General features: G+C 41.2%; 1 protein-coding gene across 2 annotated transcripts; it reads left to right on the forward strand.

Annotated features, from left to right (window-relative positions):
* Nucleotides 1-3,526: 3,526 nt before the first annotated feature.
* On the forward strand, nucleotides 3,527-24,094 carry LOC115577234 (collagen alpha-1(VIII) chain-like). Of its 2 annotated transcripts, none has more exons than XM_030410215.1 (4): nucleotides 3,527-3,789; nucleotides 18,051-18,270; nucleotides 20,381-20,669; nucleotides 20,927-22,875. In XM_030410215.1, exons 3-4 carry the CDS (start codon nucleotides 20,384-20,386, stop codon nucleotides 22,873-22,875), a joined length of 2,235 nt encoding a protein of 744 aa, XP_030266075.1. In that variant the 5' UTR covers nucleotides 3,527-3,789; nucleotides 18,051-18,270; nucleotides 20,381-20,383. The 2 variants fall into 2 exon arrangements, with proteins under 2 accessions (XP_030266075.1, XP_030266076.1); XM_030410216.1 differs by having other exon boundaries at nucleotides 3,528-3,789; nucleotides 18,051-18,218; nucleotides 20,927-24,094.
* The last annotated feature ends 64 nt before the right edge of the window (nucleotides 24,095-24,158 follow it).

Consider the following 24,158-nt stretch of genomic DNA (forward strand, 5'->3'; position numbering starts at 1 on the left):
AGAAAAGTCAGGAATTCTGGGCAGAAACTAAGTGGAACTCAAATCTGTGGTGGCAGAAGTGGAGCCAGGGTTCAATGTCTCGTCTGAGGAAATGCACACTGAGCAAAAAATTTAAAAAATGCCCCAAACTCTGAGGCAACCAACTCAGGGTGGAGGATTTAATCTAGCGTCTTCAATTTAGTTTTTGTCAAATGTGCGAACATGTTGCAGTGATTTTAGGAACATTAGCCTCTGTGGTCCAGACTAAAATATCTATGGGATCGTTCACCATCAAGTGTTTTACAGACGTTCATCCCCCGATTAGGATTTATTATTTTAACGTAGGCGAACTCTTAACTTTTCCTCCAACGCAACAGCGGGTCAACATTTTACAAATCAGTGACATTCCCATCAGCCTCAGCTGTACTTTTGGTTTGATGGTCAACATGACAAATATTGTGATAAAGATAAACATGTTAGCATTGTCAGATGTTAGCATCGCACACAACACTGATGTGGCAGCCTAGCCAAGCTCGCCAAGCTGCTGGGATGGCTGCAGACTTTTTTTCTGATTCATGTTTTCACACAAGATACAAGCTAAAGTATTTTCCTCTTTTAGACCCATTGAGCTCATGATCATGTTTATTTCAGGATAAAATCCCAAGTCGTTGTACTTACAGCCACAGTAGCACATCACCGGCGCATGTTACGTATCGAACGTCTTTCCAATAATCAAACAATATTCTTTGTCTGAGGATTTATTTGTGCTATCTGGGAAGTTTAGAGGCAAAAATCTTACGCTTTGCATCATCATTGATTAGTTCTGCACTGTATAATTGTATACTCCTGTATTTATCTACATGTTTGAGCATCGGGCTGACAGAACCAGTAGTAGAAGGTTAAAATACAGACTGATTTGACTTTGAGGGGCCAGGAAAAGAAGTAAAAAGTTCTCCCATGAAGAGTTGATTATTTTTCCCAGTGTCCACTTCACTTTGTCTCAGTGTTTTGTTGGTTTTGGAGAACAACATATTTCAGACTCCATGCCCACCGACAAATTATATTCACGACTGGATTAATCAAATTTCAGTCAATCACACGGAGGTCGTTTTATAGCCGCTGCAACGTTTTGAAATACGTTACCGCTCTTTGACAGGGTGCAGTCTCAGTTTTGAGGGAGATTCTCGTGGATAGTGCCATTTTTTTCAAAACCAAAACTCGAGGAAACAATGTGGATGTCCGACAGACATCATACTCTGTAAACAACACAAACCAAACTCGTGCTTTTGGGCAGCGAATCCATCTGTGAGTGTTGCTGATGACTCCGAGCCACCAATCCCACGATGAAAGAAAGTTGATTGTGGAACAGGAAACGGGGAGTATTAAGAGTCGTTGCCAAGGTTGGCTGTAGCTTTACCCTTTGCTGTGGCAGTTTGGCCTTGAGATCTAAGTCGCAGGTTAATAACTACATGAACAGGAAGTCTGCACGCAGACAGGTATGACATCAGGGTTTCCACGCAGCTGACTGCTTGTTGTTTCTCTAAAACAGTTCGCCGCTCTGGACTTCATAAAAGTGAAAGTGATGACTGACAGTGAAAAATGAAGACTAGGTTCCAAAAAAAAAAGTAGTAGATTGTATGTAAGTGAAGGAAAATATGTCTTTCTGTCCGTGTTAGCTGAGCAGTGAGTGAAGTCATGACTATTTGCACTGTGAATGACTTTAACAAGCACAAATTAACAGTGAATTTCAAGCACAAAGAAGCTGTCAGGAAAAATTGGTCCGGGTGGGAAACCAAAATGTTTTCTTTATAAGCAGCTCCTTCGTGGGGAGAACACGTTCAAGAAACTGAAATAGCAACACAAACAAAAACACAAAGAATAATTCCCTCAAATGTGAACCAGCTGTTCACAGTGCGAACGTCCGGCCCCTCGTCTCTGCTCGTTACTTATCTCGGACAAAAGATAAATCTACTGGACATTTCAAACCAAAAGCTCTGGGAAGGAGTTCCATTGAAGTGTGTGTGTTGCCAGATTGGGCTTTTTTTTTGTTGAACAGGGTGAATAAAAAACATTTTACAAGCTATGTTTTCCTCCCCAATGACGAAAAGTTAGGCTATAGTCCAAAATATTTAAAAAATGTGTCTACTTTAATGACAATTGGGCGATTCTAGACTCAGATTGGGCGACTTTTTGTCAGTCCAATATGGCAACACTGTACTTTAAACTAACCAGTCTTTAACTTAGCTTAGTTCTTCTCATATAGCCATGGATTCGAACATGTAACTTCACTTTCCAAGGCTACTTTCCATAGTAAAAACGAATTTCAGATTTGTATTACTTAATACATAATTTGTCAAACATTTAACTGACAATCGTTTTCTTGAATCATCTTTTGTTTTTTGTAGCCCAGCTAGCAAAGATGTAGGTCCGTCGGTCCTCCACTTTGGTCCAGACTCAGATATCTCAAAGAATATTGGATTGGTTGCCGTGAAACTTGGTTCCTGGTCTCCAGAGGATGAATCTTGATGACTTTCTCAATCCTCTAAATATTGCTCTAGCGCCATCAGCAGGCCGAGGTTTTCGAATATAATGCCCAATACGTTTGTTTACCATCGGACACAGTTGGACTCTGTGGATGTGAACCCCTAGAATCACAATTTGGAACATTACAATGATCGTTGGAACATCGTGTAAAGAATGACAAAAACCAGTAGTGTCTGGTAGATGACTTGATCGAACACAGGACTTTTACTCAGGAGACTACGGTTTGTGTCTCAGGTGAGGCTAAAATTCATTGTTAACATCTTGATTTCGTGCAGAAAGCCCTGAAGACAAACATCCGTATTGCTAGCATGTGCAAGAGTGTCGCAAATCTAGGGTTGCCATCCAGAACATGACCGGACTTTGTGTCTGATGCTAATTGCAAATGTTAGCATGATATGTCACTAAACTAAGATGGTGAACGTGACTCCTTCTAAATGTCTGCATGTTAGCTTGCTAAAGTTAGCATTCAGCTCATTGTAACGCTCTACTTAGAGCTGCTAGCACGACTGTGAACTCCATCGTGGCAACTACAGTGTTGTTGGTGTTAGCATTTAGCTCAAAGTGCTGTTCTGTTTTAATCTGCTAGCACGACTGAAGACTCTTGGTTTTGAATGAGAACAAAGAGCACAGAGAGTGTGTGAAAAACAACAAAGTAAATGCTCTCATCCATTTTGGCTTAAAGGTCCCTTCAGTGTCAACGTCTACAAATCTGCTGCGGAAGACCGTCTAATGCCGCAGAAAGCTCCAGAACAGCCGCTGAGCTTCGAATTGTTTGGTCAACTACTGTGTGTGCGCTGCGGTAGTCACGAAAACCTTCCCCTCTCAGCTTCGCTCTTGACCTCAGCCAAAACCAAAGCGAGACCCTGCCCTCAAATCTCCCTGCATGCAAAGAATGCGCCGAGAGGTCCAAGTCAAACGAGAATCTTCCTCCTCGTGATCTGTCGTCGGGCAGCTGATTGGGCTCCCTCCTTCTCTCTCTCTCTCTCTCTCTCTCTCTCTTCTCTGTGCCCCGGTTCAGTCTCTAATAACTTTCTAATGCTGCAAACACACAGCTCCAGGAGTGGTTTTTCTCTCTCTCTCTCACACACAGTTTTTTCCCTCTCTACATGCACAGATCCAGCGCTTTCTCCTCTCTCTGGGCTTTTTCGTGCAGCTCCACCCACCTGCAGATAAAAGCCAAACCCTGAGCAGAGCTGCTGCTCAGCGTCTGTCCCGGCACTGCTCACAGATCAGTGATCCTCCAGCAGCAGCAGCAGCAGCACAAAGGTAAGTGATGCGTCACCACTGGCACAGCAGGACTTCATGATGTTTTGGTTGGCATGTGTAGTCTTTTCAGCGAGGACTCATCATCTCCGAAGACACGATTGAGCTCATTGTTTTGTTTTTTTTTATGTGTTTTTCTGGACACACTTTGGAAAAAAAGTTTACTTTGGGGACGGCACGTGAGAGGGGAAAAAAAGATCCCAGAGATACGACAGATTCATTTTCCTGACTTCCAAAAAATGTTTCATAAGAGCTCAGCCTCCTCCTTTTCTGCAGATAGACAGTTTTTTTTTTCTCAAAATGCAAAGAAAATCCAAAAGGAGACACCTGGGAAGAATAACTCGGGCTTAAGCTTGTTAAAATAAATGCACGGCAGCAGCATCTTGACAGGATTTAGCACCGGTTAATGGAATGTCATGACATTTTTAGAAATCTTAGTTGCACGTCTTTCAACATGGGAGGGAAGGAATCAGGCCGTTTTCCATCCAGGGCCGAAGAAAGGAAAAGGATTAAGTGTTAAGACGTTTTGTCGTTTTAAGTGTCTCATAAATTAGGATAAAGGATTTTTAAGAGGGGGAGAGGGTTTTCTTGCAGCTGAGATGGAAAAGTTTTTTTTTTTTTCTACCTTAAACATCAGTAAGATTTTTAAGATTAACTGTCAGATTCTTTCGACCCCTCTATCCTCTTGATCATGTGCACCTGCCAAGAAACAGTCGGGAATCCCTCGCTGTCACACCCGACGTGGATTTATCGTGATGTTAAACACGTCCGCGGTGAAGCTCCTGGACCGTTTCCTGCCGGTTCTTTACCTGCATCCAAACCGCCTGACGGGCCAAGGCGATAATCCTCCTTTAATGCAAACTTTTTAACAGAACTAAGAAAAAAAAAACCTTCTCATGCAGCTGTTTCTAATTTCTAACTCTCGGCTCCTGAGTGCCATTTAAAATGATCCTGTTTTTCCTTACTTTGCAAAAAAACCCTCCTAATTAGGGGGGGAAAATGTGGTAACACACATGGTTGAGGTTGAAACTAGTTGTACAATTAGCTCGCTGATAGTTTCTGATTGCCGTGCTGTGAACCCCCTCTCGCTGTTCTGCACAATGTTGTTGTGGATTTTTGTCAGCAGCACCGTGGAAACACACGCACACACACACACACACACACACACACACAACACGGCTCGCTCTGCAGATGTGAGGAGGGTCAGGGAAGTTCACGTCGAGAGAATCTAGAGCTCCTTGACGTTGGGTTTAGCGGCGGCACATTTGGTGCACGGCTCGTTGTTTTTGAGGAGGTTAAGGACGGTTTAGCGGCATCATCATCTGAACTGGGGTGTTTGCTTTGTGTTACTACCACTGCGTGCTTCTTGCAGGAAGAGGTTTGGAGTTACGTGTGCAGACTTACACTGCAAATTTAAATTTTTTTGAAGCTCGGGTCAATCAGACGTGTTTTAATCAGGTTGAAGCTACCGGAGATTTAGACTTTGGGGTCTGGGAATGAATAAATATTGTGTTGTGTGTTTTTGTGTCCAAGCGCCTGAGGCTTAGCTGGATCCTCTCATGTGAACTCTGAGTTTTGGCCACAGAGAGGCTTCACCTCTCCAAGTTCTTGCTGTCCAGTAGGAGAAAAATGTGATCCGGATCCCTTGAAAACCAATAAGCTTGTCAGGAATTGACTGCGTTTGCCATCTTTTTAATGAAACGTGAACAGTTATTGAGATCAAATGCTGATTAGTGAGCTTTAAAGGGGACATGTTGTTCTTATTTCTAGGCTCATTATTGCATTTTGGACTTCTACTATAACAGGTTTACTCTTATAATCCTCATAAAAACACATCACTTTCCTCATGCTGTCCAGAGTTGCAGCTCTGTGTTCCCTCTCCGTCTGAAACGCTCTGTTTCTGCTCCTGTCTCTTTAAGACCCAGGAGTCTCCTCTGATTGGCCGGCTCACACAGGCCTGAGCCAGCACCACTTGCAACAACGGAGCAGCTGTGCTAACGTGCCAAACTAGCTGCTAGACATTAATAATGCAATCATGTGTGACATGGTGATGTAGTGTGATGTCACAAAGTCACGGAATTAAAGGCGGGACTACTGACGTGGAGTTTTAGGAGCTGTGTTTTCTGTGGGAGAGAAGAGATTTTTGAATTTTCAGGATCTTTTACATGTACCAGAACATTTAAACACACTGAAGGAAAGGGAAAACAACCAAAAAAGCAAAATGGGTCTCGTTTAAAGGTGCTGGTGGACAGGTGGTTGTTATCTTTGTACAGAGCTAGGCTAGCTGCTAAGCTAGGCTAACCAGCTACTTGTTCTGCAACAACATGAGTAAGGATATTTCCCCAAATGTCTAAATTAAACCGACAAAAAATTAAATAAGTCATTATATACTTGCCCTCATGTGTGTCAGGTAAAAGTTTCCTTGTCCACAAAAGATTTCTGGAGCTTCACAGCAAAACAACATTGCAGCACTCTGCTAAACAAATGATTGGAACGAGAAAAAGAAATCTTCACTGTAGCTTCAAGCTAAAAGCGTTAGCATTTGCTCGACCGTGCAAACACGGGGGTAGATAACATCTTTTCTTTCTTTCTGGAGACTTGGATTATGCTTGACAAGCTGATTGGAGCAATTTTATATAGTTCTTTGGGTGTTTTTTTCACGTTTCAAAACAAGTCCCCGTCTACTTCAGTTGTTTAAGAGGACACTGTTCTGCCGTGACGCTCCAGAAATGTTTGCTTGACAACGAAACTTCACCTGACTTTACATCGACATGACTCGAGATGGATAATGACTTAATTTAAATGTTTGGGTGAACTGTTCCTTTAACCATTAATAACAGGTAGCAGTCTTTTCAAAGCACAATCAGTACTTTTATTTGTTGGCTTGTTGTGCTGTGTTGGCATTCACTTACTTCCATCACAGAAGGAAGCTGGAAGCTGCAAGCAAACTCGTGTCAGAGCCGTAAAGTTTTAATCCCCAGACTGAGCAGGAGAACATGTGCAGACGCTTCTGTCAACAGCCTGCGACTTCATAAATCTGCGACTCTGTTAACGTCTCTCGGCAGCGCTTTCTCCCGCCGTCTCGCTCTCAGACTCCTTTTTGTCGTTCTCACCTACCGAACAGGAAGTGTTTATGCAGCTCAGAGGGAATGTGTCTCTTGATCCCTCAGCTGCGAGCCTCTGTGATTCGAGGCCATGTGTCCGGCTGCTACCGTGCAGAGCGAAATGTCTCAAACTATGAAGCATAAATCACTTTCAGGCCCGCGGCGTTTCTCTGCGAGCGATTAATCTCCCACATTAGCCGCCGCGGTGATCCGTTTAGCTTCCCTTTGTGTGCGACAAGTGGCAGCCTGGTTTATCAAACACACCACTCTGGAAATTACAGTTTTAAATTGTGCAGATTTATTGCAAAGTATCTTATCTAAACTCCTAAGTAGACGGAGTCATAGCTCTTATTATCCCTCGTAAATACTCTGCTGCAAAAACATCTGGACAGTAGTGGAAGGGAGGATCGTATTTTCTCTCGGAGTGGCGTGTTTTTACGGTGTGACTGTGTAACACATTAAGCTCCCCGGGACCGTCGTCGTATCCCGTTACTCTCACAGGTCGGTCCGTGCATGCATGTTTGCAGCGAGGCCCCGAATGATCCTGGGGCCATGTTTTTATGATCTCAATAAATCGATATGTGTGTGTGTGTGAACACAAAAAAACAAAAAGAGGAGAAAGTTTGCAGAAGCAGACAACGGAAAACCCTCCGTGACGGATCGCTTGCACATTACGCAGAAGTTACGACTGAAGAAATGCTCTGGGGAATCCATCATCAAAGTGAAATTGGGAGCAATAAACCCTCTCAAAGCAACGCATAATCACTTTTTTTTAATATTCGACTTCCTCTGGAAGGTTTATTCGCCCCACTTCGTGCTGTATTCTTTGACGTCTGGCGTGTCGCGTGTCGTCTTTTTGCGACGTTGGAAACCTTTCCGAGGTATTTGCGGTCAGTTTGCGATGGAGGTTCATTGGCAGCGCCGGCGGAAGTGTTCAGATGTAAGTGGGCTAAAAATTGCTCCATTACGAGTCGAAGTAAAAGTGTTATTGTGTATTACATTATAAGATTGTTGCACCAGTGTCGGAGCAGAGTTTTACAGTTATAGCTGCTCAACATTTATATACGGTGAGGTGCAGGTCAGTCCGGCGGTTTCCAGCCGAGGTGTGAGGTCTCAGCAAATGGTGTCTGAAAAACAATGTCTAATGTCTTTTGACACATGAATGTCAGAGAGAGTCCATATATGGAGGTGACACATGACCTTTTAATGGGCCAATCACAGCCACGTGTGAAGCCATCGTATGTAATCTATTGAAAAAGCGGTGCGACTCCAGGTTTGTGTGTATTCGTGTTGTACTGCACGACACCAAGACAGATTCTACTCAATGTTTCAGGTAAATGCCGCCTTAATATTGTCGGCACAATGACAGAGGTCACCTGACTTTGTCCTCTACTGCACGTCAAAAGCACATAAACTGCACGAAAAGCTTAAATGCTCAGACACGACCTGCAAAATGTCTGCAAAAACAGTGCGGTGCTGTTTACATGCTGTCCCATGAAATCACGATCGTGGCATCATCAGTTGATTAACTGGCCTGAAAGAAGAAAGAAAAGAAACCAAACATCTGTTCATTTTCTCGGAAATAAATACACATCGTTGGACCTCAAACGGTCGTTTAAATGAAACCATGTGAGACACTTTGAGAGGAAATCAGACATTTTTTTTAAAAAGGGCAAAATCTGAGTTTTTGGCTGATTCACAGTGGAAACAGACTTTGGACTTGAAGCTTCTGCATCACTGAAATAAAACAATTAAGCACTTCAGGAAAATGTGGTGGAGCAAAAAGGTAAAATGTCACCGCTGAGACGCAGCTTAGAAGTGTGAAACAGGGTCGAAAAATGTACAATTACTCCAAAATTGTACTTATATGCATGTACTTTGTTACTTTCCACTCACTGGAAAGAGTCAGAACCAGCAGACAGGAGACAGCGTGCGGCCCGCTGCACAGCGCTGGAGGTTCTGTTCAGATTTACACAGTACACAAAATCTATTTATGCAGCTGCAAGCGGCAGAATTCCCCGCTGGAGACTGTGGTTTAAAGCGTAGTATAAAACCATCAGATCTGATTATCGGCCAAACGTTGTTATTGCCTATAAAAATAATCATTCGCTAGCGGTAGTGTCCCTTCGAGAGCCAGTTCAAATATGAGAGGGGGGAAAAAAAAAACCCACACGAGGGTCCGAAAACTTGGACGAGCCTGAAAAAACCTTGAGAGTGTTTCCTTCCTGCTGCGCGAGCCGGTGGAACATGTCGTGTTGAAACGGAGGAGGAGATTCTTCCCACCCTCGCTTCCCATCGCAAAAAGAAATTTTATAACTCCTGTGAAAGAAACCTAAAGTGCTCCTTTAGTGCTGCATCGCTATTAATGCTCTCCACCGACACCAGATACTCTGTTTTGACAGAACTCAAAGCTAATAGGAAAATAATTCCCCCTCCCGCTGCCGGTCCCCGCCTGAAATGAAAATTGTGGCCAGACATCGGGTGAGTTGTGGTTCCCCGAGCAGCAGGAGAGGGAAAATCTGTCAATGAGAGGAGTGGGGAGGGAGGTGTCGCTGGGATTATGTGCATGTATGTACGTCAAAAGGATGCTACTTCCTCTTGTGGTCGCCTCGACCCGCCTAAAGGTCGGCTGACCTCTCTGCCTCCGGCCTTCGCTCTGCAAAGAGATCGAGTAGGTATGAAGGAATGCTGAAATCTGCTTGGATCTGCAGCGATATTCTCCTTCCCTTCCCCTCAGGATACGCCGAGCTGTGGGGGGAAAACGTTCCCCGATGATTGAGGCGGGATAAATCACCTGCTCGGAGACAGAAAGGGCAGCGAGCGCAGGGAAGGAAAACAGCTTCGGGTCCAGAATGAACTCCAAATATGACTTGTGGTCTGCGAGAACATAATGCACTGAGAGGCTGCTGGTGCTGGAAAAATGGTGGGCGTGATCCACAAAAACCAAGACGTCCGGTATTAATAACACACAACACAACAGTAAATCTGAGAGGACAAGCATGTTTAAATCACAGAAAATATAATGTTTGTTGGGATGACTTGATCTCGTCCTGTCGCTCAGAGCACATTTAGTGTGGAGGCCTGTTTCTGCCAGCAACAAAGAGAAAGAAGACATGAAAACTTCACCGTATGAGGCAAAAAGTCAAAGTTATGAGATAAAGAATTGAAATCATGAGGTTAAAAGTGAAAATTATACATTCAAATGTCAAAACCTAGTAGATAAAAAGTGAAAATATGAGACAAAAAGTGAAAATATTTTTGATTTGATTTGATTTTGATTTTAATTGTATTTGTCCAGTAAGGAGATTGGTCTTCACTGACAATACATAACACATATATGACACAAAAAGTCAAAGTTATGAGATAAAGAGCCTAACTTATTCGATAAAAAGTAAAAATAAATGTGACAAATTCAGAATTATTAGATAAAAATGGGGATGGGGAGTTAAAATTATGTGGTAAAAAGTCAAAATTATACATTCTAATGTCAACTTTAGTTGATAAAAAGTCAAAATATGAGAAAAAAAGTCTATGTTTTGAGTTAAAGAGTTGAAATCATGAGGTAAAAAGTCAAAATCATGCATTCAAATGTCAACATTAGTGTATAAAATGATTATCTAAAAAGTTAATAAATTAGATATGTAAAAAGGAGTGAGACAAAAAGTCTAAATAAGAGACAAAAAATGTAATATATGAGATAAAAAGTTGAAATTATGAGGTAAAAAGTCAAAATATGACACATAGAGTCAAAGTTATGATTTAAAGAGTTGAAAAAATGAGGTCAAAATTATGGATTCAAATGTAAGTATTAGAAGATAAAAAGTCAGAAAAGTAGAGAAAAAGTAATAATTATGTGATAAAAAGTCAAACCTATTAGATAAAAGTTTTTTTTATGAGATAATCTGAATTCTGAATTCAAAATTATTAGATAAAAAGTATAAATATGAGACAAAGAGTGAACTATATGGGATAAAAAGTTGAAATTATGAGTTAAAAAGTGATATATGAGACAAAATATGAAGGTCATGTGGCAAAAAGTCAAAATTATGAGATAAAGAGTCAAAAAATTAGACAAAAAGTCACATTTAAAAGACAAAAAGTTGAAATAATGAGTCAAAAAGTGAAAATATGAGACAAAGAGTGAAAGTTATGAGACGGTTATGACATAAAAAAGTGACTTAATGACTTAAATCAAGCCTAATTTTTATTATTATTTCTGACTGGCAGAAATTGTCTTCCATACATTAAGTCCTCCACTGACACACACTGATAAAAGTATTGATGAGTTGAAACTTAAATGTTAAAAATGGAGTTTGGCGCCCCCTGCTGGCGTAATCTGAGGTGTGATGTCTTCTTCAGACTTGTTGACATCAGCTGTAGATAAACGTACACACAATAAACTGATTTAAACTCTTTATTAAGGTCATAAACAGGGCTGGAACTCCAAATATAGTTAATTTTCTATCGTTAAATTCATGGAAAATAAACAAATCTTCACATTTCAGAAGCTGGAAGACGGAACTGTTAAGCATTTCTGCCTGAAAAATTAATCAAAATTGACAAATTTACGACCGAGGTGGTGGAGTGTTTTTCATATAAAGGTTATAACAGCAACAACGCACACACACATACACACACACACACAGGTGCATTCCCCAGATGTCGTCTTGGCGCTCGAGCTCCCTCCTGTCAGCTGATCGTTGCATTCCTCTGTGTGTGTGTGTGTGTGTGTGTGTGTGTGTGTGTGTGTGTGTGTGCGTGTGTGTGTGTGTGAATAAAGCCTTTCACACTGCGCTGACAACAGTTGCATGTTTTTTGCATTATTATTCTGCTGGTAAAAGTATCATGAGGACTTATTTTCGACTCGTAAATTTAGCAGGTTTGTAGCAGCGGTCGGTCGCAGCAAAAGAGAACAACATCTGTATTGTTCTTGGGTTTCACTGCTGCTCAGGTGATACAGAGGGGTCAGCCAGTAATTGTAGGGTTGCTGGTTCAATCCCATCGCTACTTATCGTAAATTATTCACGTCTTTGGCGAGAGAGTATAAGTCAGTCTTGAATAAAAGCCTGTTTTTCTTTTATTCTGAAAGCCAAACTGCATTTATCAAAGTTTGTATAGGTGATTGTGAAAAAAGCTCCTCAAAGAGTCGGTGGATTTGATCATAACTGTACTTTTAGCTATTGTTTAGGACGTAATTTGAGATACAACACTTCAGTATTTTCATTTTCTGCGACTGCACACTTTTAAATTGTGTACTTTTTCCTGTTTTAGACCAATTGCACAAAATATAATCAATAAAGAAATTAAGATGCATGCAGTTGGATAAAGAGAAGAGGTACAAACATGATTGCATCAATGATTATAATCTGCTAATTTCAAATAGGTCCTTTATTCTGTACTTTTTATATACTTTAAGTGTATTTTAATAGTAATACTTTAATGCTTTTACGTGTCAATACAATGTTGTGTATAAAAGTATATAAAAAATGCTGTTTTTTTATAATGAATATTTGAGTTGACTCACAGTTATTAAACATTTAGAATTTCATTTTCAGTTTATATAACTTGCTTATGCTAGGCTACTTAGCTACTCAGCTAGCTTCTTAGTTATGACAACCAGAAGGCTAATGTTCACTATAAATGAAAAGTTTGTCGCCTAGTATTTGTTCCAAAACACAGCCTGTATCTTTGTTTATAGCAACATTTGGCTGCTTAGCTACTCCGCCATTATCCATTAACATTAGCCTATTTTTAGCTTGCAAGCTAATGTTTGCTAGCTATAAAGCAGGGGGAAATCATTGTAGAGTTGATATTGTGTGCTGTCAGGAATACCTGAAATATGAAATGCTGAAATACAATAAATGTGTATAAATATAAAAAGAATAACAACGCGGATTCACTTTGAATCACTGCCAAAATAAAATTTGTTAGCACAACATGATCGTAAATCATTGTAGCGTGTTCTCAGATGTTTCCATTTCGGTACGATGACAGTTTGTCCTGCAGCGCTGTTCGCCGCCTGCTCTTATTGTGAAAGAACGACCCTCTACAATCTGTTTAAAACACAAAAGCCAGGCCTGACCACAAGCAATTAAGACTGGCACCCGTATCTGTAAGCAATGACATGCCTCTGTTCCTCAGTGTTTGTTTATTGAGCAGCAGAGTCGCCCATCTGGAATCGGTCAGGAGGGGGAACACGGAGCAGAAATGGAAATTTGATTATTTTCAAAGCCAAGCTGGAGGTGATAAAAGACTTGTGGCTCATCACCAAGCAGAGCCGCTGTGGTTGTAAGTGTTGGCAGCGAGGTTCAGAGGGACCAGCATCCATCCTGCGGGCTTTGTTGCATGGGATTGTCATCAGGCGAGGGTGTGGAGGTGTCTGAGGAGTTTTCATCCAAGCTGAGACATGAAAGCGAGAAAGTCGTGCGAAAAAATGAAGCTTTGTTCGGTCTTTGTGGAGACGTGAGGAGGACACAGTGGGATTCAAGGATGTCAAGTCGAGATATTTATTGTGGAGACGTTCGAACACAAACGCACACAGCGGGGTTTTCTAGCTGCCAATGAAGCGAGACCAACACAGTGGAAGCCTCTCACGCTGTAGTCTTTCGATCTCGACCACTCGGTTGTGGGTAAGGAGCTTCTATGCCCGCCCTGTGGCCTGCAACAGCCAATGAGAACCACTCCTTGTCTGATCTGAGCCACTAACACGAACCCCTGACTGTCCTGTTTAGTCTTCTTGGAGTAGTCCATTATCACCGTTGCTGTTTTCTTTCATACGGGACTCAAACATCGATCTCCTTTGTTAAAAACCATGTGTTAGTTTGACCCAATAATCCAACCTGAGCTCTTTTTTTATGCAGACTTTGTTGCCCTTTATACTCACCTGAATTCCTCCTTTGCTGCCGTAATAATTCCTACAGTCGCTTGAGGTCACCCACTAACGGTTAACGTAAACATTAACGTGACTTTTGCACTGGTGTCCTTTTTATATTTTCTGCCCCTGACCCTCGAACATCCTGAGTCCACCTCTGCTGTTTTGGGTGCATTTCTAGAAAAAAAGAAAACATACCTTTTCCTTTTCATTTGACACCATGTGAATGCATAAACTTCCAATCCCTTGGTGAAATCTCAAATGTTTATGTTTTTGCTGGAAAAAGTCGTTCCACCTGACCCTGTGAGAACTTCACTACAGCCCGTGTGATGGAAAACAGAAGTAAAGCAGAACCGGATAACTTTATTTGTTGCCATGCGGCGCACTCAAAAAGCTAAATAGACAGACATGTAATGTCCGTATAACTCAATACTTTTCATTCTGCGGTCCAGACATCCTATTAGACTGTCTGGAAACCAAAAGATGACTGATGATACGGACGTCCTGTAATCAAAGCCCCTCTCTTCAAACTAATTGGTAGCTACATTTGAGTAAATACCATATTTTTGCTTTCTCGTGTAAGAAGCGCTCAGGCGGAACGTCGGATGGAAAAATTAAAGAACAAATACCGTGAAATCGTTCCAGTTGTTCCACCGCTGTCAAGTCAAAACAACCTCCGTGTTTGTGTATTTGATGGTGAAGCCAAGCAGAGATTGTTCGCTTGGCAGCGGGACGCAATAACACAGCATGTTTTTGAGAGGGTGGATGTTGAGACAGTTTTGCGGGTGCTGCTCTTATTACTTTATTACACTGTTCTCACAAGATTCAATGTGCAAACCTGTCCATCAACAATGCTGTGCTCCAAATTTAGGGATTGAATTAATGAACTTCATATAATGGGGCACATATTGGCTTTATCATAGCGTCAGGACATTGTGTTTATCTTTGAAATTTGTTGTTTTAATGGTAATTGCACATGTAATTGAATATTAAGAAATAAATCTGAAGAGAGGTTAACACAACTAATATTGTACACGTTAAACACAGCATTTATTCATTGTTATTCCTTTTAGTAGAACAATTTAAAATGAATATGACACGAGGACAGAAAATGTGAAGTTTCACAGATTTACCTGTTGATCAGTCAATACAATTCCAGTTTTCTGGCCATAGTTGCACACGGGTAAATCCAAATCTAGTCAAGCAGCACAGAATAAATACATATAGATAAATATCATAATACACTTGTTTTATTCTGTTTTTTTTATTAAGAGTTTTAATTGCTTGGATATCAGTTACTTTCTGCCTGTAATGAACAGGAAGGAGACGTTCGTCATGTAATCAGGTTAATAATGTTGACAAATGACACTTAAAGACGACAGTCAAACGTTTACAAAGATTTCTTGTTCATGACAGGCATCATGTCAGTCTGATGAACTGTGCACACCCTTTAAAAGAATATGGTCTCACTGAACAATACTCTTTTTTGGATGTTTACACAGATTTAATGGTGTAATTTCCGCTGAGGATGGGCGGATGCATCCACCCTTCCTCAGTTCTCCGTCCCACCTCACTTTTATTCTTTCTGGTTGAACTTTGACTGTCAGGCTGCCAGAATTCAAAATGTGAGACGATCAAAGCTGATAAAAATTGTTCCTACACTTGTGTGACTCGCCTTCAGTTTTTACAGTGTGTCAGACTTTTGCATGAAATCCGCCTGAACTCTTAAGTGAAGGTTGTTTGGATGACGCTTGAAAAGGAACTCCAGCTGACACAAACCGAGCCTGAACGAGCCTTTTTATAAGCCATATCTCTACAGTGTATATATGCAGTTTGTACATGAAATGTTCTGAATGGTGTTTCACGTTGGCAACTTGCAGAAAGCACTTTTATTTTTCATTCAGTGGTGTCCAGCCCAAACCAAAGCTCTTAAAAGAAGAATCAGCTGTCATCTGCATAGAAGTGCATCTTTGTGCACGCAAAGAAAACACGTGAAAGCTTCTGGAGTGTTTTTATCCGATTTGATAGATGACCAAAGTTTAACTGAAAGTCAAAAAACAAAATAGTGTTTCAGAATACAGCAAATAGTCCTTAACCCATCTCCACGTGTCTCTAAAACATTCAGACGGATGAATTTCTGCCAAAAGCTGCGTCCAACTTCGTAAATGTTATGATCGCTGTTCCTCGCTCAGCTCGTCCACTAAACAGAGTTTGGCGTGTTTTTGTCTGCTGCGACCCCGTTAGTCCTGGAGTCTGACGCCTCCGTGGAGGTCGGAGGGAACATGTGTTTCAGAGTCCGTCCTCTTTGTTTTGCTGACATATCGTTTTTGCGGAGGTCGTCTCGTTTCCTCGCCAAAGCATGTGTTCCCTCTTTGCCTGCAGAGAAGAGGTCGCATTGTGGGGAGAACAAGAGGTTTTGTCTAGCGTGACGATCAGTTCAACATCTTCGTGGGTGATATCATGTTCAGTTTAGAGGATCAATATGTGAGGATCAGCCCCATGGTGGTTTTATATCTGGAGAACATGTCTGACAAATTCACTCCAGCACTGGAGTAGTAGAAAAAAACTGTTTATTTTGACTGTATTAGTTGTATTTGGCGATAAAACACAAGTTTCAGTCAGTTGACGAGCTGTTTTCAATTACGCCGTCACATTTTCTCAACAGAAACGTAAAAACACACATTAGGTTGTTTTTTATTTCACATCTTTTTGTCCCTTTGCACCTCACCTGCGTTATTTTACAACAAGTACGTTTATTTTTTTAGAATGACTTTCTACTTACCTTCCTATTTTTCACTGCTGCGCATTAGTACTTCCTAAGAAATTCAGGAAAAAGTCACATCATGTCTTTCTTTTTTAATACTTCTTATTTTCAACTTAAGGTCAGACGCTCACTTGGCGTGAAGCCTTCATCAGGACCTTTATGAAGCCAGTTTTTTAATACTGCCAGTGAGCTCTGCTTTAAAAGGATAATGTCCTAAAATCATGATTCAACAGAACAAATAAGATCTACAAAAAAATAGACAAGGCAGACAGAAAAAACTGAAGTAGAATGAAAATAGAACATATCGATATATCAAAACTGTAACAAAAAATGTCAAAAACTGAAATTAAAGTGATCATTTTTAAAGATTTAAGAGCATATGAATAACCAAAAAAGAAAAAACAAGATATGTCAGCACATAGTGAACTGCCAATCTAATCTACTCAAATTCAAAAATATATATATATTTTCATTTTAACATTTAACATTCCAGCTGCTGTTGTCATGAAGCTGATGAACAGTCAAACAGATCAGTGGTCAGTGACAGTGTAAACAGACTCTGTTGGGTAGACTGTCTGCAGGCTCTGTCCATGGTCCTGGATCTGTACATTGTCTTTACCGTCTTTTACTCTGAGAGTTTGTTCACATCAGTCACACTTCAGTCTGTCATATGAGGTCGATTTACATTTACTGAATCAACACATAGTTCCCCTTCTGTGTTGTTAAAATATGCTTTATATTACTTTTTATTATTTACTAGTTTATAGACTGCATGAATGAGTTAATGACATATGAGGAAAAATCCAGTTTGACTAAAATTATTATTGAATGTGTTACTTCCTTTTTTTCTGCTCTCCCTTCTATTCACACTTTTAATTTTATTTGTGTGTATATATGAAATGATGTGCATTTAGGGATTCAAGATTCAGAGCTACAAAACCGTACGTTAAAATCTGTTTGACGTCCTGTTTTGGACTTTTTTGCAGCAAGTTTTGATGTGAAATTAAACTTCACAGCCCTTTATATCTTGCAAATATTCAAATTCTTAAATATATACTTACTAATTAATTTATTTCTAGCATTGTTTTGCACCAGATGTCGTAGATCAGGACCTGAGGAGAGGATTGTGTTGCTGGTCGCACACTGAAAAGATAAAGCTCTATATTTTGCTCCTAAGTTTTATTATAAAACTAGCCACAAGACAACCAAACAGCAGATAAACTGAATTTCGTAGCCTGAGACTTGTCAGTGGTCTGCACTCATGAAGCAGAGCATGTTTCATACTGATATTCAGCTTCTAGACAGGCTGCAAAGACACAGTTTTATGATTCTACTCTTCTGTTACATTTATTTTTAATATCCCCGTCCCTGCATTCCTCAAGCAAAGAGGTGCGTCTCAGCATAACTGTATGTGGGCCAAAATATTTCTACCAGGTGGAGATGGCAGCTTAGTGTTACAAACCCCAGGCCTCCGCGAAAGGTCACCACCTGACATTCATCGAAGCTGACATTCATATTTTCACAGGGCCCAGCAGGACTGCAGCTAACACCTGGCTGGATCCTGTGCATGGCCACCGTCCCGCTCACGCTCCTGGAAGAGACCCAGAAAAGCAGCGTAAAGTGAGGAGAGACCGGAGGAAGGAGGCCGGAGGGAGCGACAAGCTTCAGTTTAGAGAGGAGGAAAAATCTGAAAGTGAGAGAATCTGTCACACTGCACTCAAAACAAGATAAATCAGATTATAAAGGTGAATCTGTGTGTTCATTCTGTTCAAATCTACTTTAAAGTACAAAAACATGATGTTACCAGAAGTTATGTAGATGTATATATGATTTTATGAGCAGCAGCTGCAGTCAGTAACTTTCTTTATGGTGACTGATGAACAGGGTATAACAGGAAATTTTAAAACATCCAATTCCCACCAACAAAACCAACCACCAAATACCAACCAAACCCCATACAACTTTTAACAGTTTAACAATACATTTATTTGGTAAACTAAATTACTGACCGGGTGTCATAAGTCGTAATTGCAACAAAATCACAGTTACAGTAAATATTAAATGTATCACATTTATCTTTTATTGTGTGAGTTGTTTATGAGGGTTATAGTTAAATGCTGAAGTCATTAGTCTTATTTGCCTCCCTCAAAACCAACTGCCAAACAAACTCCATACAATTTTGGGTAAATTTAACAAAAATCAATGTTGGTCCTACAATTTGATAAAAAAAAAAAATATGTTAGTATAATATAACAAAATCACTTTTAGTAAATCTTATCGTCCTACAATATATCGTATTGTTGTTTAAGCCAAAAGAGTTGTATAATAATTAGCTTGAAACGGATGATGGTTTAATTAGCGAGGGGAATTGCAGTTCTTTAAAAGGAGGTTGATTTTATGGATCCAGTCCTCTCTGACACGAATCCATTTTGCACTTATAAGTTCTGTCATTACACCATATACGTTCTCACACCGATACCAATGTGTACACATATAACTACATAGATTAGAAATCATGTGCTAATAATATTCTACACTTATCATATGCAGCCTGACTTAGTTTGCTTTCTTTAGATAATTGCTCAGAAAAATGTACGCAAGTCTTATTTCAATTATTTCAGCTCTCCAATAACTTTGATCTCTTTGGGACTGTTTCAGGACGCACAAATACCACAGCGGGTAAAAACATACACTCAGCCATCACTGTTTATTTTCACACCGTGCTCTTGGCAGCACTTAGCCAATCTCTTTAGCGCAGACATGTTTAAAGGATTAAGGATTATGTTCAAAAGTGACCACATCCCCTGCGGGGCCTCTTAATTGCGATATATATGTTTTAGCAGCGTGTGCTGTATGTAATTCACTTCAAGGATATGAGGCTCTGAGGCTTTTACACAGTATGTTTGAATAGATGTGTAAACAACGGGGAGGAAGGACGAGAGGGTGAGCTCCCGGAGTCAGGCGGTGGAGGGTTTTTGTTTCTTTTCTGGTTTGACCGCAGTGGGTTTCATAAGACCCGCTCTGTGTGTGTGTGTGTGTGTGTGTGTGTGTGTGTGTGTTGGCTTTTGAAATAATTTCTTGACTGGCTGCAGGATGGAAGAGCACAGCCTGCTGGTCGTGGACCAACATGATGGCTGACTCTCTGATTTGATGGCACTAGTATACTGTAACTGTATATTACTAACCGCAGGACTTCAAGTGTGGATATGAGTGACCATTTAAAGGTCCAGTATGAAGGTTTTTATTGGGATCTATTGGCAGAAGTGGTCTATGATATTTGTAGGTTTCCATAACTGTATGATTACCAGAAAGTAAGAACCATTGTGAAGAAGTTATGAAAAATGAAACCTAGTTGTGGTGGAAATGCAAATCCTTGCTGTGCCAAGTCAAACCAAGTAAAGCCAGGCTTGTTGTTGTATAATACATGGTAAAAATTCCATAATTGTAATCAGTTGGATGCATTCTGGAAGTTCACCACCAGATGCCACCAAATCCTACCTACTGAAGCTTTAAAGTGGCACTTTTTATGCTGGTGGTGATGATGTCGTAGTGATGTCCCCCAGGGTTATATTGGCTTTGCCAGAAAGACTTTGTTAAAAACTGAAGGTGTGTCATTGTCAAAGAGCCTATGCCAGGTAAAACAAAATACACTTTCTCATTGCATTATGGGAAATGTAGGATCTAATGGTTTTTAACTTGCTTCATAGAATTGATTTAAAAGTCGTGACCAGATGCACCTTTACAAGATGCATTTAAATATTAAATATAATATGTTTTCCATAAGTTCTCAGTTACAAAGTGACCTTTATAAAGAAACTGCATTACCTTTTTAACTTATTTTCTTCTCCACTGCAGAAAATGGTGGCTGTCCCCCTCTGTTCTTTCTATCTGCTCATCACAGTGTTCCAGCTATGTTTACTACACTTTGCCCATGGTGGGGCGTATTATGGACATAAACAACCGCCTCAACAACACCAGCCCTTACCACAGTACAATGATGGGTATCCCCAGCAACAGTTTATGGGGAATGAGATGCCACACCTGCCTTACGGCAAAGAAGGCCCATCACTGCCTCAGTATGGAAAAGAGCTTCCTCACCTGCCCTTGCAAATGGGCAAAGAGAGGCCGCTGACTGATAGCAAAGGTGAGGTCAAGATTCCTGTCAACTATGTTGTTCTTGATGCTTGATGTAATAAAAAGACAATGCTAACAAATGACTAATTAAGTAAAATTATCTATATATACCATCATTAAGAATGTTTTACTTTAATGTTCATGTAAACTCACTGGTGGCCTTGATATGTCATCTGAGTATATCAGTACCATCTGTGATTGATGTATGTTCTTGATCAGTGTTGATTGATTTAGTAAATCTTCACTTCTGTCTCCCTTCTTTTACAGGACAAACATTCCCCAGAGGGGCTAAAGGTCCACCTCCCCCTGGTCCTGGTGGAGAAGGTCTCAGAGAGGGACCTCAAGGAGTTCAGGGCCCCCCGGGACCACCAGGACCACCAGGACCACAAGGCCCCTCGGGGCAACCAGGCCAAGGATTGCCAGGATTGCCAGGAAAGCCAGGGCCTCCTGGTCCTCAAGGCTACCCAGGAATCGGAAAACCTGGCATGCCAGGATTGCCAGGAAAACCTGGAGGACCTGGATTATCAGGACCAAAAGGTGACCTTGGTCCTAATGGTGGTGAAGGACCAACTGGACTTCCTGGGCCTCCAGGGCTCCCAGGTCCTCCTGGATTACCTGGGATATCGAAACCTGGAGGTCAGGGGCTGCCCGGACAGGGAGGTCATCGAGGGGAGCCTGGCCAAAAAGGTCCACCGGGGCTTCCTGGTCCTTCAGGCCCTAAGGGGGAGAGAGGACTTGGTCTACCTGGTTTGCCAGGTTTAAAAGGACCTAACGGACCACCAGGCCCACCTGGAAATGCAGGCATCCCTGGGGTTGGCAAACCTGGCCTAAATGGTCTCCCTGGACAGCCAGGGATACCAGGAAAGCCTGGTCCTCCTGGAGAGCCAGGAATGGCAGGGCAACCAGGTGAAAGTGGTCAACCAGGAGCACCAGGCTTACCAGGAATTGGAAAACCAGGAATAGACGGTGTCAGAGGGCAACCAGGAATGTCTGGAGGTAAAGGGGAACCAGGCCCTCCTGGTTTACCAGGGGGTCCAGGCTTGCCAGGCTATGGTAAACCAGGCTTTCCTGGACCTAAGGGTCACAAGGGGCATGCTGGTCTCCCTGGACCTCCAGGTCTTAAAGGTGATAAAGGTCACGGAGGTCTTCCTGGGGTTATCGGCCCCACTGGACCTAGTGGTATGCCTGGCCCACCTGGTCCAATAGGGCCTCCCGGTAGTCTTGGCTTCCCAGGGCAAAAGGGAGAGGACGGTTTAATGGGATCAAAAGGATATCCTGGAGTTAAGGGTGAATTAGGGCCTCCAGGTCTTCCAGGGCAGCCAGGTCTATCAGGAGCAGATGGACAACCAGGACAAAGAGGTTTTCAAGGGCCCATTGGCCCCAAAGGAGAACCTGGAATGAGGGGTTTACCTGGTGCCCCTGGTGGTGCAGGAATATCTGGACCAAGAGGAGAGAGTGGACAACCTGGAGAAAAAGGCCACCAGGGACCACAGGGTATACCAGGGCTTACAGGACCAGGGGGACCAATTGGACCTCCTGGGCTACCTGGACAGAAAGGCGAATCAGGTGTGCATGGTGCACCTGGCTATCCTGGTGACGGAAAGCCAGGAGTCCCTGGTCAAATTGGTCCTCAAGGTAAACCCGGTCCAAGTGGCCCGGCTGGACTTCCCGGGCCACCAGGACAACCTGGACCCCCTGGTCCTCCAGGACTACCTGCTACATCTCCTGACCTTGGACAGATCCTTCCCGTATCCGGCCCACACAATAGCCAAAAACAAGTGTACAAAAAGAATGGAGGGGACATTAGTGGAAATGGCCCGGAGATGCCTGCGTTCACGGCTAAGCTCACAAATCCATTCCCTCCTGTTGGTTCCCCTGTCATCTTTGACAAACTCCTTCACAATGGCAATCAGGACTACAATCCCCAAACTGGCATTTTCACCTGTAGCGTACCAGGGATCTACTACTTTGCTTACCACGTCCACTGCAAAGGAGGTAATGTGTGGGTGGCACTGATGAAGAACAATGAACCGGTCATGTACACATATGATGAATACAAAAAGGGCTTGCTGGATCAGGCATCAGGGAGTGCTGTACTCCCGTTACGACATGGAGATACTGTGCATATACAGCTGCCATCCGACCAGGCTGCAGGACTTTATGCTGGTCAATATGTCCACTCCACATTTTCTGGGTACTTATTGTACCCAATGTAAGGAATGTGTACAAACAAAGGTGATTGTAATGACTTATTGAAGGCAAATTTACCATATTTTTGGTAAAACTACTGCAGTCTCAAAGGTACAGTTTAAGTAGGTCAAGTTAAATGGTTTACAATGAGTGCTGGAAGATAATCTTGTTTTTTTTATATAGTAGCAACTAGACTAGAGTCAGAGTCATTGGCTACGATATGCAAGAAGCAAAGTGTCTTGTGAGGGTTCTGAGTAGTGGAGAGCAGAGATAGAATAAAGATAAATAAATGACAATAAAAAACACATACTACCAAATATTTCAGTTGTCTTAATAATGTCATAATTCTTGTATGTTTACATTGTGCATTTATTCGTATATCCGTCCACACACAATATATCATGACATGGCTGGAATAATTCCTGCAACAATGAGACTATATGTTGCAGAATTGTTTTCACATTTTCACTAATTTACGCTTTACAGTTATATACTGTATTCTGGGCACATAAAAAGATACTAGAACATTGTACAATGCATTTAGTCACAACTATCAGTACATAATGGTGGGTTATGTATTTGAAGTCATCATACATTTACCGTTAAGTTATTATTAGTCTTTTTTACGTCATTTTTGACAATGCAGCTTCTAAACGGCTAAATCTGACATTAAAACAAGTATTTGGGTGATTTTTTAAAATCCACTTTCATATGGTTTTTACACATTTCAGTTCAGAATGGAACAAAAAAAACACCTTTTGCAGTTTTGTCCACAATTTGGCAGTTGAACTATCTTATTTTATTTGCTTTTGACAGTTTGGTGTCACAATTTGTCCTGTTTTGTTTGTAATAAATATGATTTATTTGAAAGGTTTTTGTCAATTTGTCAGTATTCTCTGTAATTTATTTGTTTGACTACTGATTACGTGTGTTAATTTCTTTGTATTAACAGTAAAAGACATTCAGAAATGCAAAACACAACCTACACAAATATTCAAAAATGTATTCTCACTCATACCCGTTCATACCACCAAGTTTCAGCTTTTATTATTTTGTGCTTTATTTTTTCAAACTGTGGATGTGCAATTTTTTTATTTTTTTTTTGCTCTACCTGTTTTGTTTGCTTTACTTTGGACAATGGTGCACAGCATTAAATGGTAAACTGTGCCTAAAGTATGTGAATTTTGATTTGTTTTCTTTGTTGCTTTGGTTAGATAATGGTTTAATAAAGAAACAGAAACATTTGCCTTGACTTCAATTTCATTATTGTCACAGTTTGCTTACAACTTTATTTGTCTACTCTATGCAA

The sequence above is a fragment of the Sparus aurata genome, chromosome 24, assembly GCF_900880675.1.
Source record: "Sparus aurata chromosome 24, fSpaAur1.1, whole genome shotgun sequence".
Lineage (NCBI taxonomy): Eukaryota > Metazoa > Chordata > Actinopteri > Spariformes > Sparidae > Sparus > Sparus aurata.

Bases quoted from the DNA above. Each gene is read 5' to 3' on its own strand.
- LOC115577234 (XM_030410215.1), top strand. From the start codon at position 20,384: ATGGTGGCTGTCCCCCTCTGTTCTTTCTATCTGCTCATCACAGTGTTC. The intron at 20,670-20,926 runs GTGAGGTCAAGA...CTTCTTTTACAG, and splicing joins GCCGCTGACTGATAGCAAAG to GACAAACATTCCCCAGAGGG.